The 19,758-nt window shown below is 51.4% G+C and overlaps 1 protein-coding gene across 1 annotated transcript in view; it reads left to right on the plus strand.

Moving 5' to 3' along the window:
• The first annotated feature begins 2,005 nt into the window (after nucleotides 1-2,005).
• The window catches only part of MAP6 (microtubule associated protein 6), a 33,651-nt gene continuing 15,898 nt past the window's right edge, over nucleotides 2,006-19,758 (plus strand). Inside the window, exon 1 of the mRNA XM_075492045.1 lies at nucleotides 2,006-2,715. Within this exon, the coding sequence (XP_075348160.1) occupies nucleotides 2,006-2,715 (710 nt within the window). The remainder of the gene's footprint in view (nucleotides 2,716-19,758) is intronic.

Genomic DNA, 19,758 nt, shown 5'->3' on the forward strand with positions numbered 1-19,758 from the left:
ATTGGACATACGTGTGTGCATGTGCACACGTGTGCAGGTGTGTGCATAGGTGTGTGTACGCAGATGTGTGCATACGCATGTGCATATATGCATGTGCATGTGTTTGTGTATGCATGTGTGCACATGCAGTGTGCGCATATGCGTGTGCAAGCGTGAGCACAGATCCGCATGTGCATCGTGTGCGTGCATAGCCATGTCCAGCTGTGTGCGTCCATGTGTGTGCATGTGTTCGTATTTATGTCTGTGCGCATGCCTGCATGCATGCATCTGTGTGCACATGTGTGCTTGCATACGTGCATGCATGTGTGTGTCTGTGTGCACATCTGTGCACGTGGGTGCCTTCTTACGATTGTCCATGTGCATGCATTTGTGCATCTGTGTACAGGTGTGAGCGTACATGCACGTGTTTGCATGTGCACGTATATGTGTGCATTCGTGTGTGTGCATGCATCTGCGTGCATATCTGTGTGCAGGTGCGTGTGCAAGTGTGCGTGTGCATATGCATGTACTTATGTGAGTGAATGTAAGTTTGTGCGTGTGTGTTTGTGTACGTGCATGTGTCTGTGTGCAAATGTGTGTGCATGCATGTGCGGTGTGTGTACCCATGTGAGTGCACACGTGTGCATGTGCACATATGTGCATACATGTGTGTCTGCTCACATATGTCTTTGCATGCGTATTGCATATATATGCACAGGTGTGTGTGTGACCACGTACATGCGTGTTTGTGCAGGTATGTGTGCCTGCGTGCGTGCATGGCCATGTGCAGGTGTGTGTGCAGGTTGAGTGTGCATGTGTGTGAGTGTGTGTGCATGTATATGTGTGTGGACACGTGTGCCCACACGTGCTGCCATGCATTTGTATGCATGCGTGTACGTCTGCATGCGTGCATCTGTGCGGGCTTGTGTATGTGCATGTGTGTGCACGCATCTGTGTGCGTGTCGCTGCATGTATGCAGTGGTACGTGTGTGTGCATGTGTGTGCATATCTGCATGTGGGTGCAGCTGTGTGACTGCATGTGTGGGCGTGCATGCACGGGCGTGCCCTGCACGTGTGCGTGCAGGTGTGTGACCGTGCACGCGTGTGCATGCATGCACGGGCGTGCCTTGCACGTGTGCGTGCAGCTGTGTGACCGTGCACGCGTGTGCGTGCATGCACGGGCGTGCCTTGCACGTGTGAGTACAGGTGTATAACTGTGCACGCGTGTGCATGCATGCACGGGCGTGCCTTGCACGTGTGCTTGCAGGTGCGTGACCGTGCGAGCGTGAGCGTGCATGCCCGGGCGTGCCCTGCACATGTGCGTGCAGCTGTGTGACCGTGCACGCGTGTGCGTGCATGCACGGGCGTGCCCTGCACGTGTGCGTGCAGGTGCGTGACCGTGCGCGCGTGTGCGTGCATGCCCGGGCGTGCCCTGCACGTGTGCGTGCAGCTGTGTGACCGTGCACGCGTGTGCGTGCATGCACGGGCGTGCCCTGCACGTGTGCGTGCAGGTGCGTGACCGTGCGCGCGTGTGCGTGCATGCCCGGGCGTGCCCTGCACGTGTGCGTGCAGCTGTGTGACCGTGCACGCGTGTGCGTGCATACACGGGCGTGCCTTGCACGTGTGCTTGCAGGTGCGTGACCGTGCGCGCGTGTGCGTGCATGCATGGGCAGACGTGTGAGTGTGCACGCCTGCGAACGCACGCACGGGCGCGCCTTGCACGTGCGTGCGCGCAAGTGTGCGCGCGCAGGCGCGTGCACGCCCGTGCAAGCGTCCACGGGCGCAGCCCTCTGCACGCCTGCCTGCCGGCGCATGCGCACGTCCACGCGCCCGGGCGTGCGCGTGCAGGTGTGTGCTCACGCGTGCCTCCCCCCTCCCCGCCTCCCCGCGCCAGGCTAGCCCCGCCCCCCGCCGGCGAGGCCCCGCCCCCCCGCGGGGCGCGTCCCCGCCTCCGCCCCGCCCTCCCTGCGTGCGGCCGCGGGTGCGGTGCGGCGCGGAGCGGGTGCGCTCCTCGCGCGGGGCCGCCATGGCGTGGCCCTGCATCACCCGCGCTTGCTGCATCGCTCGCTTCTGGAACCAGCTGGATAAGGCGGACATCGCCGTCCCTCTCGTCTTCACCAAGTACTCGGAGGCCACCGAGCATCCCGCCGCCCCCGCGCCTCCCCCGCGCCCCGCCGCCCCCATCGACACCCAGCCCGGCGGCGAGGCGGCGGGGGAGCCGGCTCCCGGTCCCACCCGGCCCGGCCCGGCCCCGCACGCCTCTCCCCCGGCCGACTCGGTGATGCGGCACGACTACAAGCCCTGGAAGGTGCAGCGGCCGGAGCCGAGTTGCAAACCCAAGAGCGAGTACCAGCCCTCGGACACCCCCTTCGAGAAGGAGACGCAGTACCAGAAGGATTTCCGTGCCTGGCCCATCCCCAAGCGGGGTGACCATCCCTGGATCCCCAAACCGGGACCTTCCCCCGTCCTCGCCCTGGACCGCGGTTCCCCGGAGAAACCAGCTCAGGAGAAGCGACGGAAGGTGCTCCCCGGTCCCGAGAAGAAGGAGGAAGACCCCGAGGTGGAGGATGAGCATCCCAAAGCGGTGCGAGCCGGGGAGGGGAGAGAGAAGGGTCGGAAGAAGGCGGAGGAGGCGGGCGGGCAGCCGGCGGAGGCGGGCAGGGGCAGGGCGGCCGCCGATGCTCTCAACAGGCAGATCAAGGAGGAGGTGGCGGCGGGGGTCAGCTCGTCCTACAGGTAAGACCCCCCCCCCCCCCCAACCCCTTCCCCATCCCCAACTCGCCAGCCCTTCTCCGGTCCCCTCTTGCCCATCCCCGGGCAGGGACATCCCAGCCTGGGAGTTGGGTGAAGGCGGCTTTGAAACATTTCGGGGGGGGGGGGGGGGGGGGGGTGTTGCTGGTCTCCTGGTGTCCTTAAAATTCCCCACCCCTCTGGGTGTCGTTGATGGGGCGTGGGTAGGTGCTGTGCAGGTCGTGAATCCGCGGGTCCTTTTTGCCGGGTGGGTTTGGAGCAGGTTCGGGTGTCCGTGTCCCCGTCCGTCCTCCCCCCCCCCCCCCATCTTAAAATTCAGAGACACCCACCACCGGCTTGGCTTTCGGCAGGGGGAGGTTTGGGTGGCTTCCCTGGGATGTCCAACTCGCTGCCGGTCCCTTCCAAACGCATCCCTGGCAGCCCAGCAACCCACCCGCGATGCAACGCACCCGAAGGACCAGCATCCCCCCCAGCATCGCTGCATCCCGGGGGTGCCAGGGCCGAGTGGGGTGCCCCACGCGCGGGAGGGTCCCACGCAGCATCCCAGGCCGGCAGCATCCCCCAGACAAAGCATCCCGGGGACGCGGCGGGATGCGGGTGACGCGCGTCCTAGGCCGCTTGGGTGGGGCAGCCTTTGGATGCTGCCATGTTTAACGCAGCACGGTGGGGGGGTGGCACATCCCTCTGTGTGTGTGTCCCCCCCCTCCCATCATCCCCCCACCCCGGGCTGGAAAGGGGTGCCCTTATTTCACTCCAGGAAGAGACCCCCGTTGGGATTCGGAGCGCGAAACTCCTCGCCGCGCCATGCTGTTGTTATTTTGCGCTGAGCGAAGGGGTTGGATGTGTTGGGAATGCAAAACAAAAGTGATGGGGTGGCTGCCCTGCACGTACGTTTGCAAGGAGGATTTGCTGCGATCGTGTTTTCCAGAGCTTTCTTTGGCAGAGCCCACCGCCGCTGGGGTGGAGGTGGCGGAGAGAAAAGCTGGTGGGGTTTGTTGTGACAAAAGTGTAACCGCAGCCTTTCTGCTTCTCCCCGTACATGTGAATGCCAAGGTGTTTGTGCCGTTCCAAGAATGATTGGATTTTCATCCCTAGGGAGACTTAGAGGTGACACCCTGCCGTCAAACAGGTAGTAAATTCATGCAGATTTAAAATGAAGCTGGGGTTTGACTCCTCTGTCCCACCAGTGACTGTGTGGCACGGCAGAGCTGGCAGTCATCTCCTTTCCTGTGTCCCTGGGTGGGAAACGGTTCAAGCAGCGAGATTTTGATTTTTGCTGTAGTTCGGCGTCAGCTCTGGCTCTTGCTGGGGATGCGAGTGATGCCGTGGGCTCAGGTGCATCCAGGTGTGATGGTGGTGGTCGGCTGAGAGGTGAGAAAACAACCAGGGATTTTTTTGGAGGGTGTGGGGAAAGGGTTTTCCAGAAGTGACACGGTCCTTTAATCCGCTTTGGCCAGCTGTGATTTTTGACTCGGCTTTTTGTCTGGTCATCTTCCACAGTCTGGGCTCGTGTCAGTGATGGCAGGACTAAGGCAGAAAGCTGTCCTAGAGCTGGAGACCTGTTTCGTTGCTCTCTTCCACTGGTGCGAAGGATAATTAGACTTATTTACTTGCGTATTTAGATGCAGATTGCTCACCTTCCCATTCCTCCAGTCTGCTCCAGCAAATTCATTCGGCCGCCGTTGCAGCAGGGCTGGCTGGGCTGGGTTTCCTCCCCAAGCAAAGGGGTTGGGTCAGCTCAGATATTAAACCTAAGAGGAACTTGAAGGCTTCAGCCCTCCCTGTGTTGCTTTTGATCTTTTAGGACACCCTTAGGGCTTCTGTTTTCCCTTGGGTCCTCGTCTGCTCTCCCAATTCCATGTTTTTCTTCCTTGCAGCATATTGCAAGAGAAGTGTTTGCTCTGACGCTCAGCCCTGGAACATAAGCGCCTCTTCATTAATGCATAAGTGATGTTGTGGCTAATTGTTCTCATTTCTGTTCAAATTAGGCATCTTTTAAGTGTTATTTATTGTTTGGGTTCTTTTTAAAAGCCAAATTCTCCAAATCCTTATTGCTATCAAGAACCTTGCTGCTCACAGGAGTCCCTACTGGGTGGGTTTCAAACATCTCCAAGCATGGAGGCTCCACGGTCTATATGAGCAACCTGCTGGGCCACCCAGCAGCCAAAATTATCTCCTGGTGCCCTTTAGCTAGAGAGGAGCAAGGATGGCTCACGTGGGGCTTGTCCTCCTTGGCCTTTGCTGTGCTTGTGCATGGGTGAAGGCTCCCCAGCAGCCGGGAGCAGGGGGAGATTTTCTTACGGTCCTCTGCCACCACTGCAACTCAGCATAATGTGATGCTCCAAGGCTGGGAAACAATTCCTTGGTGAAACCAAAGAGCTCGCTGGTAATGGTTTTTAAATTTGCTCTGTCCCCTTGAGTATTATTTACAGGTGAGGGAACAGAGCATGGGCTACAGTAAGCAGCTAGCCCAAGGTCATCAAGGAAGTCCATGCTAAAGGGAGGAATTCCCTTTTCTAACCTCTTTATACCGAGACAAATTAATATTGCAGAGACCGGCTGCCTGTGACCTCCTCCCAGGTCTGCCCGGACCTACAGAGCAGGGGCGATGCCCGGCGGCGGAGGATGGAGGATGGCGGCTGCTCCCAGCCCGAGGGATGGATGATTTGTTTGCATTAGCGTTTGAGCCCAGAAGTCTTCAGCGAGGCCAGAGCAGCAATGGCAGGGCTGTGCGTGTCTGCGAGAGACGGCCTGTGCCCAGAGATCCTACAGAATAAATAGGTTTTATTTATATTATCATATCTTAGATATCGTATCTTAGATATCGTATCTTAGATATCGTATCTTAGATATCGTATCTTAGATATCGTATCTTAGATATGTTTATATTATATATCATTTATATTTATTATTCATAGTGTTTGGATTTACATTATTTATATTTATGTATTTATTAAATATTAATTTATATGGAGGATTTATTTATGTACTTATGCCCAGATGAATTCCCTTGGCAAACCAAGGGGAACAGTGGGAGGACACGCTCCTTCCTAATGGTTTCCAAAAGTTAAGTGACTTCCATGGCAAGGTCTGGTTTGAAGCCATCGACAGCAAGTAGGTTTGAAGGTGATCAAGTCGTGCATGATGGCATCTGTTTGCCAATTAGTGCCCTGTGACTGTTCCTCTTTGGCTGTGGGGAAACTGAGGCAGAGGTGCCGAGTGACCTGCCGCAGGCCCTACACAGTGCATCAGGGCTGGGGTCAGAGTGCAGCTCTGGAGCATCGTTCTCCTGTTTGCTGGTGTTCTTCTGTGGTCAAGGTGCTGGAAGCCACCGCTGTGTCCGGGTGTGACACAGGTTCCAGCACCGAGGTGCTTCTTGCCTCAGTTTCCCTCCCCAGCTCACGTGCTGCCCAAGCAGCGCTACCGGGACAGGTTGCATCTCCCTTCACCCCCCCCTTCTCTGCAGTCCTGCTTCTCCTGGTGGCCTGTGGACCCTGAGGGACAAAGTAAGGACCAGAGCATCCTTCCGTGGGTAGGAATACTAGGTTTATGTGGCTGGCCTGACTTTTAGACAGGGGTCAGGACCCAGCCTGGGGGGCTTTGCAGCTCCTTGGAAAGCTGTTGCTGCTGGATGGAGCCTTTTCTTGTTCAATTCTCTTGATGTCTCCTAGGAGGATCTGGTGGCATCATTGAGGACTTTTATCCATATTGGGCCCAAGGGTGGCCCTGGTGACCCCAGTCCTCGGGTGCTTGGGAGGGGATTGTGCCCCTGAACTCCTGGAAGGGAAGGGCAGAGCTCTTCTCCCTGCTCTGCCGAAGGATGGAGGGGGCTGGGGTTGACCCTGGGGGTCTGGGAGCAGAGGGAGAGTAGGTGATGTGCAGACGGTGGTGGTTGCTGGTGGAAGGGGAACTATTAGAAGCACATTTGGCAAAAATGCAAGAAGGAATGAAGGTTTTCCACTTTTGTTTGAAAATGATGAAAAAAATGTTAGAATTAGGTGTTTCCTGGGTGGTTTTTTTTCCTTCTTCTTTGTCTTGCATTCATCTCCTTTTATTACCTTTATTCCCCAAAGAAAAAAAGATATAAAAGGGAAAGGGGAAATTTCACCCCCTTTGCAGAGTGTCAAAATGATGAATTTTGGCGATGAATTTTCCCCAGAGAAGTAATACTGCGAAACCTAGTTTTCAAGTTCTTCACCAAAAAGAGATCTTTTTTTTTTCTTTTTTACCACAGCAATTATTTTTTTTCCCCACCAATTTCCTTTCTTCTCAGAGGAAACAAAACAAGAAAGGCTTCAATGGAAAATTTTGGACTGCCTCTAGTATTAATGAATTGCCTGTTGCTAATGTTCTGTCATTCATCTCAAGCCCTGGAGGTACTAAAGATGTGGAGCAAATGAGAATTTGTAGTAGCTATAGAGATGAATGAGTCAGTGCTGGAGCCTTGCTGTGTGTTTTTCTGAGAAACAGAGGAGCTAATTTAGGGTGGGATGTCCACGCAGGAGGGCTGGAGCAAGCTACGTGAGGGCGGGGAGGATTCGTACTCTGTCATTATAGCTGTGGAAATGTAGGGCTGGAAGGACCTCCCAAGATCATCTGGTCCACATCTCATTTCTGAGGAAGGGGATGATATATCTAGACCACACTAGGTTGATTTTATCTAACCTATTCTTGAAAACCTCCAGTGGAGAACATGTCCCATCTTGGTGAGACACTCAGTAACGCTGCTTGTGCTGTCAGGTGTGCCAAACTTGGTGGGAAATTTTCCGTTGCCTTCTGAAATTTCTGATCAGATCCATAGGCTGGGTCTGTATTAGTAAATTAAATGGTTCCAGGACACGTTCCTGGGCATGGGAACCTGATCATCTGCACGCTTCAGTTGTTGAAACAGTCCCTAGCCCGCTTCCCAGGCTGGGTTTGGGAGTGGGTACCAGCCAAGAACTGATCCTAACAAGCAGTTTGGGTGCAACCACCTTGGTTTGGGGCTTAAAGGGGTTTAATAGTGTGAGTGAGGGCCGGCCCAGGCTCCAGTGCCAGAGAACGTTCCCGGGCAGATCTCATTTCCTAACGTTTCAGCTATGAACTCCGAATCTGGATGAGAGTGCCATTACAGTAACCCATATAGGCAAACGGACCCAACTTTGCTCTCAGCTGGAAGGGAAGGGGCAGGATAAAGCATCCTTCCATCCAGAAAAGGCTGCTCAGAGAGATGTTTGGCAGCTTTGGCTAAGGCTAAGCACTGGCTCAGCAGTTACTCGATACGTGCCTTTAGCAGCAGGAGGAGACGCGACGTCTGCTGATACCACAAGGACCAGTTGTATGAGTATGTAATAACCGTGCGTGGAGGAAGCCCTTGTATTTACTAAGACACGAAGAGGATGGAGATGGGTGTTGCAGACAGGCAGCTGTCCTGCCGCACTCTGCGTCTTGATCTCCCCTGGATATAGTCCACCAGCTGAGAAAGGCTGGTGGTATCTCCAAGTTGAAGATACTTAGTAGTATCTCCAAGTTGGAGCATTTGCCAACATATTCCCTGCAATCACATTGAGGTGGACAATATCCAGCCCCAAAAGCCAACTGGGAGCTGCTCAGGCAATCCTGAATTTTGCTGCTTCGACTGCGTGCAAGCTGGAGCTGGGTTGTGCGTGCCGTAGGACGGGGTTGAGCAGGAGGAAGAGATGGAGGTGGCATTTAGGTGATGGAGTCAATGTACTCGAGCAGTTTTTCCTCTGCTCCTGCTCAGCTGTGTCACCTCAGCAGGGACCTTTAGGCACATAGGACTGGATGGGACCCTCTGCACCACTAAGTCCAATGATTTAGTTTGTTATTTAGTCTTTACAAGTAACACCTGAGGCTCTGTCTCAGAAATAGGGAATTTTTAGTTGCACGATGCCAGCTGGAAGGATGTGCCAAGACCTCAGTCTCTGAGGTTTGCAAACCATCATCTCATTTCCAGTCTGAGTCAATGGACAGGTTATAGTTTGCTGGTTTGTTGGCACTGGGTTACTTTGTGCTTTTCTTCTATCTGGAGGTCACTGCTCAGTGTCTCCAAGCGCAGTATCCCCATCGTTTGGCTCTGTAGCTAGCAAGTCAAAGTTTTTTAGTCTCCTTTTTACTCCCTGTATCAACCATTTCTCTCCAGCTCTTCCTAGATGAAATCGCTGTTTCTTAAACACAGATGCAGACTGTTGCCCTTTGGAGATAAGGTCCCCATCTTGCTGAGACGCCCGTGTCGCCTTTGTGGGCACCACAGATGCATTATGAATCCCTCACTTACCCTTTGATAACCAGGATCTCCACATCGTTCTCCTCCTTAGGCAATTCCAGCCATGGAGCTCCCATCCTATAGCAAAAAATCCTGGTGATTAGTACCGAGCCTAGAATTTAGTACTAATAATTTTCATCCCATTTTGAACACGGCAGTCAAGGTCAATCCCTTTCTTCCTCTGTGATATCTCTTGATCCTCCTTCGTATTGGTGCTGCCTACAACGTTGTGTCATTAGGAGGTCTCATCAGTGTTGCCCTACTTTTTTTGTGCCAAAGTCAACCTTAAAAATGTTAAACACTGCTAACCTCCTTCCAGGCTGCAGCTCAGCCTTCCAACGCTCGTGGTTGTCATTTCCCTTGCTCGGTTTCCCGTTCTGCTGATGTTCATGTTCACTGGCTTAATTAATAATTTCCCACGTGGCCCTGTATCAGATGCTTTACTGAAACCAGATAGATTTTCGTATTTCTTTTGTCTGCTAAGTCAGTTATCGTATCAAAGGACGTGTCAAACATCTCCCCTTCTCCCCTCACTGCCGTGTCCGTTTAGACCACCAGCTTCTCCTGGATGCAGGAGCAGATGCTGTAGAGCAGACCCCACTTCCACTTGACGGCTTCAAGGTACCGCTCTAACACAAACAATAAATAAAGAGAAGAGGAGAGGGATCAGCTAATTTAGACAGCAGGACTTTCCCTGTCCTTCCTTTGCCAAATAAATCACAAACAGCCGTTGTAGATTTGTCTTCTCTCACGTTTAGAGCATGACCTTTGCTTTTCCCGTCTCCTACCGGCTGAACAAGCCTTCGCTTTCTAAGTACTCCTGCACTCTATCGCCCGTCAATCTTGCTTTTCTTCGCTCTTAGCTGAATGTATTCATAGCACGAATGCTGATACCTTCAGCTAAGCCTTGCTGCGCCGGGGCAAGAGGATGGATGCTCTCCTCTAGCATGACCATCAGCACCAGCCAGGAGGGGAAAGGCAGTTTTAGGAAAGTTTTATAGGATGGAAGTTTTATTTCTCTTGATTTATAACTCAGCATTCTGGATATCCTTCCCATGTCCTTTATATTTTTACATATATATATATGCATATATGTGCACACACGCAAACCAAGCTGTTCACCAAGTTACTGCTTTAACCTCCAACTCGTCTCTCCTCCCCGAGTCCAATGTTGCGGGTGTTATATGGCAAACACGTTTTGCTTTCTAGTAATAACTCCTTGTGCTCCAACGGTGCCTTCACCTGAAGGGACCCCGCAGCACTTTGCCGACGCAGCGTGCATACGGAGAGACTCCTGCTGCTTTGGGGACCCGCTGCAAGCTGTGCTGTTGAGTACAAAACAGGGCGTTTTGGTGCTGGGAAGGTGGGGAGGCTGCTTTATTTTTCTATTTTTTAATTTTTATTTTTTTTTTTTTTTAATTTTTGGTGGAGCTGTCATTCAGTTTCGCAAAGGAGGATGCGTTTGAGGGATGTTCTCGGGTTGATGGGTGGGTTGTCTGAAATGATGTGCTGCTCACGCTTGGAAAGAAGGGGGCTGGCTCCAGTGGTAAAAATCACTTCAGCCCCTGTAACCCAAGCAGAATTACCTGGGGGTGAGGATATGGCCCTCGGGCAGCTGCCCCTGGCTGTGAGGATGCCCAAAAAGACACCTTGCAGAGGGAAATATAACCAGCGGTCCGAGGGGAGCAGGTTGTTTCAGAAAGCACTTCACACCGCTGTGCAGTGGAGCAGGGAAGCAAATATTCCTGCTTCACAGCCCGGCTGGGGACGGTGCTGCTTGGTGCAGAACAAGCAGGCGATGAGCAGCGTGCCCTGTGCAGGGATGGGCTGGCATTGGGGTACAGCCCGGGGACCCCAGCGTCCCCATCCGTCTCCATCTGCAGGGACTCACCGTAGTCCCTCTTCCAGGCTGCAATTCAGGAGCACAAAACAATATCCCCGGCGGGGATTTTTATTTATCATTTTATTACCGTGGAAGCATCTCCCAGCTTGTCCTTGCTGCCAGCAGATTTGTAAAACCTTGCTGCTCGGCTGGTGCGTGGTTGCTTAACACTAGGCTTTACATTCATCTGGTTTTAACTCTAAAAATACCACCCCAGAGCTGTAAACGAACGATTTCAGCATCGGTTACTCCATCACCGCTGTACAGGGAAGGAAATCCAGGCTGTTGTGAGCCGAGGGCTGGCTCCCGGCAGCCCTGCATCCATCCGTAGGACTCTCTCCGACTGCAGTCAGCTTTCTCCTGCATGGCAACGTCCTCCCCATGCCAATTAGCTCTCGCACCGTGTTTATCTGCCCAACCTTGCAGGTGCTGTCTTGGAAAGCGGCCAGAGATTTCTCACGGAAATAACTTTGCAAGGTCGCTGGTGCCCTGCTCACGTTGCTTGGCTGCTGCTTTGCTTTTCTTGTTCTTTAAAAGGGTTGAAGGTATGGGGGGCTGTGCGGGTGCTTTGCTGCTTGTCTAGCTCAGAAAGGGGGGAAAAAAAAAAGGAAGGTGGTGTTTAAAGAAATCAGTGGCCTTCTGGAGCGGAGCTATATATTAATTGCAAATGGCAAGGTTATTCTGCTCATAGAAATCAATAGGGCTATTTCCAAGAGTGCCGACGTTGGCACTGGGGTCTTACTTAGCCTAAAGCCCAGATCAGATCTCCTTTCTCTTCCCCAAAGACCTGCAGGACCAGCGTGTCCTCTTGCAGGATCCCTGCTCTCCTGCAGGATTAAAAGCTCATGCCCTGGAGCTGATGCCTCAGATTTCCTTTTCCACGCTCATCCCAGTCTTGCCTCCCCTTGAACAAGTTACGAACAATATCCTTCTTGTGGGACTCCTGTGTGTAAGGGCTAGCTGTCAATTAAATGGTGCTTGTGCACAATTAATTATTACAGAATCACAGAATCGTATAGGTTGGAAAAGACCTTTAAGATCATCAAACCCAACCGTAAATCTAACACTGCCAAGCCCACCACTACACCATGTCCCTAAGCACCTCATCCAAACGTCCTTTAAATACCTCCAGGGATGGGGACTCCACCACTTCCCTGGGCAGCCTCTTCCAATGCTGGACAACCCTTTCGGTGAAGTAAAATTTCCTAATATCCAGTCTAAACCTCCCCTGGCGCAACTTGAGGCCATTTCCTCTCGTCCTATCACTTGTTACCTGGGAGAAGAGAATTAGGTGAGATAGTTAATGTTTTCCTCCACTTTGTCCTTTTTCCCCTGATTCCTTCCCATTAAATCAGCTGCAGAAGGTATCGTGACCACATAGGTAGGCAGGAAGATGAGCAGATAGCTCGCCTCCCAAGGGAGGGGATCCAATCCATTTCTTCCAAAGCAAAGATGAGCAGACATCTTAGAAAGCAGACATTTATGGGGAGCTGGACAGTTTGGGTTTTCCAGAAATCCAGTTAGACCAGCTAAAAGCTTGGCTTGGGGAAGGTTGGAGCTGGCCAAGCCAGTGGGTTGCAGTAAAGAAACCTCAATTCTCTGTCTGGGTGCTGGGTGAATGGCAAGAGGAGAGGTTATCCGGACGGAGGAGGAGGAAATTCTTCAGGATCAGCCCTGATCGCTGAGCTTCAGGCTTCCTCCCACATTTCACTTTGCCTTTCACCTTGAAGGAGGCTGCGCATCTGCTCTCAGCCAGGCAGCTTTGCCTAAAAGAAATCAGCGCATCATGCTCCGATGGGCTGGAAACACAGGCAGGGACGTGAACCCTGGCTGGTCCCGTTCCCAAATTTGGGCAGCAATGGGGCTGATGGTTGGTTTATTGGCTGAGACCTTCAAGGAGAAGCTGCAGGTGCCCTCAGGGTGCCATTTCACTGCAAAGGGAGGTCCCTTTCCCTTCTCACATCTACTTCAACTGTGGAGCTCCATCAGCCTGAGCCCCAGCGGGAGGTTGAAAGGATGCTCGGTATTTTGCAAACTCTTTTGCAGCCTGAGCCACGCTTTCCTACCAGTGCAACAGAGCAAACTCTCTATCGGTGGAGTTCCTAAAACCAAGGGGGGAATGAGATGCAAAGGTCTGATTTCTCTGCTTTGCTGGGTTTGTGGAGGCCAGCACGCTGGGTTGCAGATCAGGACTTCGACCATGCTTTTTGCTCTCGTTATTTGGATATAAAATGGAGGTGCAGAAGGTCTGAGACGGGGGAAGAAAGGGGACGTCGGAGGTTGCCTGTTTGTGCAAGACCCTATGAAGGTATGGAAGGTCCTGGGTTGAGTTTGCATGGGGCTAATGTGCCATGGCTGGGTGGCAACCTCCCACCAGGTACCCCATGCATCCAGGGGACAAACACACCGGTCTCAGTCGAGCGGCAGAGCTTGTCGCGGTGTCGGCCAGTAGCTATGGCAACTCGCGCGGAGGATTCCCGGAGAGGGATGTGTTGGCAAGCAGCCCGGCGGAGGGAGGACACAAGGAAAACCACGTGTTCCCTCCGGGGAGCTGGGCTGGGGTTTGGCAGCATCATCGTGCAGAGAGCGGGGGAGATGCTGTCGTTGAAAGTTGCGGTGCTTTTTCCTCCGTCGGTGGGGTAAAAGCCTCCGGCAGCGCTGCGGCGTTGCAGCGGCGTTGGAGCAAAGCTCGGTGCAGGATGCTGTAAGGGGAGAGGCGATTTCATTGCGTCTGATAGAAATGCTCCCGTGGCTCTGTATAACCCATGAGGCTGGAAGAGTGTGCTGCCTTCGGCCGGTGTGATTTCTGGGTTGACGTAGAAGAGGTTATTTCAGCCATCGACTGAAAGCATCTCCAGAAAGCTAGCCAGCCTTCAGAGGAGATGCAAAGGTCCATCGCTTGATCCTGCCTCAGAGCGTGGGCTGAGTTGGATGTTTTTGGAGGTTCTCTCCAGCCCTGTTTGCCATGATTCTCCTCCGTGCTTGTTCTGGGGTTGCTAACATGCTGATCCCTGTCCATGGAGGAAAAACGGGTTTCTCTTTTATATGACCAGTTGCAATTTGTCTTTTCCCTGGCCGCTCTGAGAGCTGGAAACCCTCAGAAAACACAGGCACGTCTGTTGCCTTAAAGGATGGTTTTCTGGTTGGGCTTCTGCTGGTACCCCTAGACACATCTGAAGTCGTGGTAGCACTTTTGGTCAGCTTTTGCAAAGCCTAGCTCTGGAGTTAAGTGGTTATGGGAGGCCCTCAGCTTCAGTGTAGTCCAAGGGTCTTGCAGGGTGGTGCGATGTGCGAAGCTGGTTGCGAACAACTGGAAGATGTTTCTTTACACTGAACGTGCCGTTGCTGTGAGTTGCAGCCAGGCACGTCTGTCCAGCCCTTCCTACCTCGATGTTTGGTCTTCCAGTGGCTCTTCAGGCACGTCTAGTAGTCCATCAGTGGTGACATACACATCATCATCTTTTTCACACCCTGTTGGGGAGGAGGAATGCCGCCAGAAGGTAATGCTGGGATTTGGAAAGCAGGCTTTTGACCATGTCACGCTGATGTTTGAAACTGAAGTTGGGTGGGAAGTCAAACTGGATGATGTGTAAAATTGGAAGGGCATGAGGATATGGTGCTTTCCTGTGAGACTTTTGACGTGATGCAAAGCAAGGGGAAACAGAGGCTTGTGTTGTTATTATGGCACGGAAAGGGCAAGGACATCTGAAGGTGGTACGCTGCTGTACGGGCCGCTTCCGTAGCCTCTTTGCTCTAATGTCAGGGGCAGCTATAAGCAGTGAAATACATAGAGGATGTATTTTATTTTAAGGTCTCAAAATGCTCGCAAACAATTCTGATTTAACCTGGTCCCTGTTCTGGATTTCAGCAGACACCGTGTTCCAGCCCATATGAGTATTGCTTGGTGCAAGACCAGAGTCTGGTGGTGTCCAGGTTTGGGGCTGTGCCCTTGGTATAGAAGCTGCGTGGATGTGTTACGCAGAAGGTGAAATGAGGGGAATCACCCTGACCCCGATTGCTGTGCACACTCCATCCTTCTGAAATTTTACTTCACCGAAAGGGTTGTCCAGCATTGGAAGAGGCTGCCCAGGGAAGTGGTGGAGTCCCCATCCCTGGAGGTATTTAAAGGACGTTTGGATGAGGTGCTTAGGGACATGGTGTAGTGGTGGGCTTGGCAGTGTTAGGTTTGTGGTTGGACTCGATGATCTTAAAGGTCTTTTCCAACCTATACGATTCTGTGATTCTGCTGCCTTGGCAGATGTGAGGACATCCCTTGGGAAGCTGCAGAGGTGCTGCAGATGTGTTCAGAGCTTCTGCAGGGACAAATGAACCCGCCTCAATGCACCACGGGGTGAAAGCAGAGCTGTTGCGCTGCAACTGCATGGCTTGAAGCATGCCCAGGTGATCATATACTCATGAAATATGATATTGTAGGAAATTAGTATAGAATGTTCAACATAAGACCATACGGAAGAAGATATTTATTTACAAAATATATAAATAAGTTGATTTTTCCCCTTTCTTTCATAGATTTCATTCATTTACACTCACCCTGTACTCACAGGTACCAACATGTCTGTGTTGAGGTGGTCTGGCCAGGACTACTGATGTGCAGTGCACAGGCTAAGGGACACCAGCTTTTGAGTCCTCATTTAACCTCTTGGGTTTTTCTTGGCTGATGACTACAAACTCATTTTTGGACAGATCTTTTATATCACTTAGGGGTTACTGGTCTCAGCATCATCCTCGGTAGCCCACTGATAGGACTCTCTGGAGCTCTAGAGACATCTCCCAAGAGGTTGATCCAAATCTCGGTGGAGTCAATGAAAAAAACCGCCTATACTCAGCTCGGAGCATGGATCCATTTCTGCATGAACATCAGGGTTTCAGCTGGCAATACTACTCACTTAGCTTCTGCATCACATGGACCCAGCATTGCCGGGTCGGAGAAGGGCTGAGGTCTGCTCAAGCTCACAGCACAGTGGAGACAAGGAGCTGTTTCATCCCTTCTATATCGGACGCAACCTGCCTTAAATATCCCACAAGCAATTTAAATTTACAATGCTACTTTCCTCCTGTAGTTGTAACTGGTACCTCACTGCCGTTAAGAGATTTTTAAGGGCAGAAAGGGACATTAGGACCATCCCGTCTGAGTGTCTGTACAGCGCCGTATTTCATCCATATAATCTTGTGCTGAATCCTTCACTTGTGTTCGGCTAAATCGTTTTGCTTGCTGGAAATGGAATTCAAAGAGATCTTGACATATTGGAGAAATAGCCTGAAATAAATAAGAAGCAGTTCAGGAGAGGTGAGGGCAGGGTGTGCGTAGAGGTAGGAATCATCGGCGGTACCGGTGCAGATGGAACAGCTGGTGCAGGAGCAATTCTGCAGTGAATCACAAATCGGATGTCAGTTATGTTACTGCATTGAAAAAAAAAAATCATCAACCAACAAAACCACTCAAAAAAAAAAATTTTAAGAAAGACTTTTGGGCAAGTAATGTACTGAGATATATGTAGAGGAATTTGACGTGTAAGACGTGACATCCTTCCACATTACTAGAGCCTCAGGTAGACTCTTATTCAGGTTTTGGCTTTGTGCTTTAGCATAGCTGCGCACCAGAGAAAGTCCTGAGGACACCCATTAGAGAGATCAGGAGTGCAGAAGACATGGTTGTTGCAGAAAGCTGGAAAGTATTAAATGGTTTTGGATAGCGAACGGAGCGCCACAGAGAAATGGATAATTGTCTTTGCATATATGAAATATAATGGTCCGTTGGCATGCTCGAACCCGCTGTAGTCACAGTCAAGAGGAGCAAGACTTGGTGTTGGAAGTTAAAAATGTACTAAGGGATGTTGTGCATCTCTGGAGATGCCAGCAGGATATCTCCACAGTCCCTCTCTTTGAAACTAGGAAAAAAATAAGTCATTACCATTCATTCCCTGCATTGATTTTCTGTCTGCAGTGACCTTGGTGCTGCTTGTTTTTCTTTATGCTCCCCAGGGCATTGGTTGGATCAAGCAATTATAGTTTTAATAAAAGATGCCTGGCTGTATGCATGATGCCATTTGATTCATATTATCTTGATGGCTTCAGCTGATCCTCAATCATTACCCCGCTACCCTCTCTGCTCCCTGCCACGCTCCTGGGCCTTTATCCTGTGTTGGGGTCCGACTGTTGGAGTCTTATCCCATGTTGGACCTCGTGTGTCTTTGCAACCGAGACCCAATAACCCATTAGTGGGCTCGAAGCCTGCTAACATGCGTGCGTAGCTGGTGATTTGAAATCAAAAGCGTTATCGCTTGACAGCAGAGATTAATACGGGACCGCTCGCCCTGCCCGGCTGCAAACTGCTGCACGGGGAGAGCTTGCACAGACACGAGAGCAAGCTCCACGTGGCTATCACAGAGATCGATGGAAAAAGCCCTACCATTCAGGGCAGGATCAGGATTTGATCCGACAGAGCAGAGCAAGCATCGAGTGCAGCCAAGAATCGCCTCTTTTAACTGCTTTAGCTTTGCTTTCAGCAGAGAAAACCCAACGTGACAGCTTCAAGGCATTTTCCCCGCCCTCCTTCGGGTTGATTTTTCTCTTGGCTGGAATGTTAGTAATTCATTTTTTGTAATGCAATATTTAATTATTACTTAATATAAACATTTTATGAACTGTTACAAGGGGTGAATTATTTATGGGAGGGGAAGGAGTGCTTTTTCTGAGCCTTTCTGCTCTGTCTGTTGCAATAAATATCAATCTAGGAGTGTGTTTAAAACATGCGTGCTCTGCCTGGGAGACAAGAACAGTGCCGCCTTCTCTCGTCTCGTCTCTCAATTAAGTACCTGCTTAATACATTTGTCCCTAGCATATTTCATTTCTCATTTAAGCTTGGAACAGCTCCAAAAGAAAGAAGTATTTGCGGATCATCTCATTTCCAAATGCATGTTATTTACCCCGTAGATACAAATGGCTCAGAGAGGCTGTGAACATTTGCTGCGTGCACAAAAGTGCTTAGTAATAACAAATTCTCCTTCCAGTTCTTTGCAGAAGAGTTATAAAACTTGTGTTTTTCATTTTTATTCCCCGAATTTACTGCCTGGGAGGTTTTGTTTGGGTTTGTTTTTTTTTTTTTTTGCTTTAGGAAAGGCATTGCGGTGCACACTTTTGTGCGCTGGCAGCTGGGTTCGGGTTTTGGCAGGTAGGTCTGTGATTGCAGATGCTTGCAGAGAGCGTGCAGTGGCAGGGGTATTTTTATGTTCAGTCCTACATTAGCAATATCCTTTTTTGGGAAGCGGCTTTCCGCGATCCGCATGTATTTTTAAGGTTATCTTAGCCAAGTGGACACGAGCCTGGGTGGCTCTGGGAGCTGCGCAGCCACGTTACGATGGCACCGTCCTCCGGACCGGGCGTCTCCGGGCGTACGAGCATCGGTGCTGCACTGTGTCACGGCAAGCGGCCCATTTGCCACCTCCTCCAAATGTTCTAGGCTGGGTCTGGAGGTGCCAAAGACCCCAGGACATGAGACCCCTGGGTGATAACATCCCATCGGCTTCCAAAACCATGTCGATGCAAGATGCTCTTGAAAATGGGAATGGTCTCCGAGTCTCCCAGCTTTCTGGAGGTTTGTCCCAGCCTGTGCAGCTCTTTGGGCTTTGTTTTCTGCATGCAGCATTTCTAAATCCCCTTTGCTGGCACAGGCAGCCGTGCACATGCCCTGGGATTTTCTTTCATCTCTTCTTGGTTTTAGCTCCCCAGTGCATGTTACACACAGGCTCCTTGTGTCTGGAAACAGAAAAACAGGTCTCTACTCCACTTTTTCCTCCGAAGGGAATAAATCCTACACTTTGCATGCTGCTTATTGCTGTGTGCCATGCCTTTAGGTTCCAGACACCCTGATTTCGGGGCTCCTTTCAGCTTCACGCCTCTCCTTCGGAGCAGAGCACCCGCCTCGGTAGCACCGGGCCATCATCACGCGTGTGTCGATGGTGTATTTTCCCGATTGTTTCTGTGCGCTCAGAGCGATGCTTTTGATCGAGCACAGAGAGGGGCCTCTGAACGCCAGCACCTTTGATGTAAAGACACAACCCATTTTGTCCGCGCTTCGCTTTCAGGGCTTTCCACTCCTTGCAAACACTGGAGAAGCCCTTGAAAACAGCCAGTTAATTATAAAATAACCTTCCAGAACCTACTTTCTCACCATTTCCCATATAAAGCTTTCCAACAGTCCTCCTTATCCTCTTTTATTTCATGACAGCTTTTGTGCGGACAGCATGGTACCAGCAGTGACCAGTAATTGCTTCGTTCACTCTCATCGCTCCTTGTTTTACCTAATTAGGAGGAGATTTCACAATGCAGCCATCTGCTCCAGTGCCTTGTGCTGTCTCCTTCCCAGACTCCCCCGAGACAGCTTTGATGGTCCCAGTATTTACCGATTCGGTACCACAGGACTAATCCAGTTGTTGGGGAGCTGGAGTCATCACGTTCTCCCCGTTACATCGTTATTGCTGCACAAGTGATGCTGATGGTTTGCCAAGGTTGCAGAGGGGGGAGAGGGTAAACAGAGAGTGTTTTCTACACTCATTTTCTCGTTTCCTACAGTTCATCTACTTTTGTGCCTCCTGCAGGCAGGGATGGCTTCTAAAGAAAGATGGGTTGACTGGAAGTGGCATGGACTTGAGTATTACACTGTTAAAGGTGAATACGCTTCCATGGACCTAATTCTGCTCCCCGTTGCACCCGTGCAGCCCCGGTGACTTGTGGTGGTGTGTTTTGTGGTTTCCAAACAAAAAATGCATGGGCATATTAAGCCTCGTCCTCTTCTCTTCCCAAAGAAGCTACCTCCCAGTGCTCCCACGCTGTCCCCCTAAATTGTCTGCCCGTCGGCTCA

Source organism: Mycteria americana, chromosome 1, assembly GCF_035582795.1.
Source record: "Mycteria americana isolate JAX WOST 10 ecotype Jacksonville Zoo and Gardens chromosome 1, USCA_MyAme_1.0, whole genome shotgun sequence".
NCBI classification, from domain to species: domain Eukaryota; kingdom Metazoa; phylum Chordata; class Aves; order Ciconiiformes; family Ciconiidae; genus Mycteria; species Mycteria americana.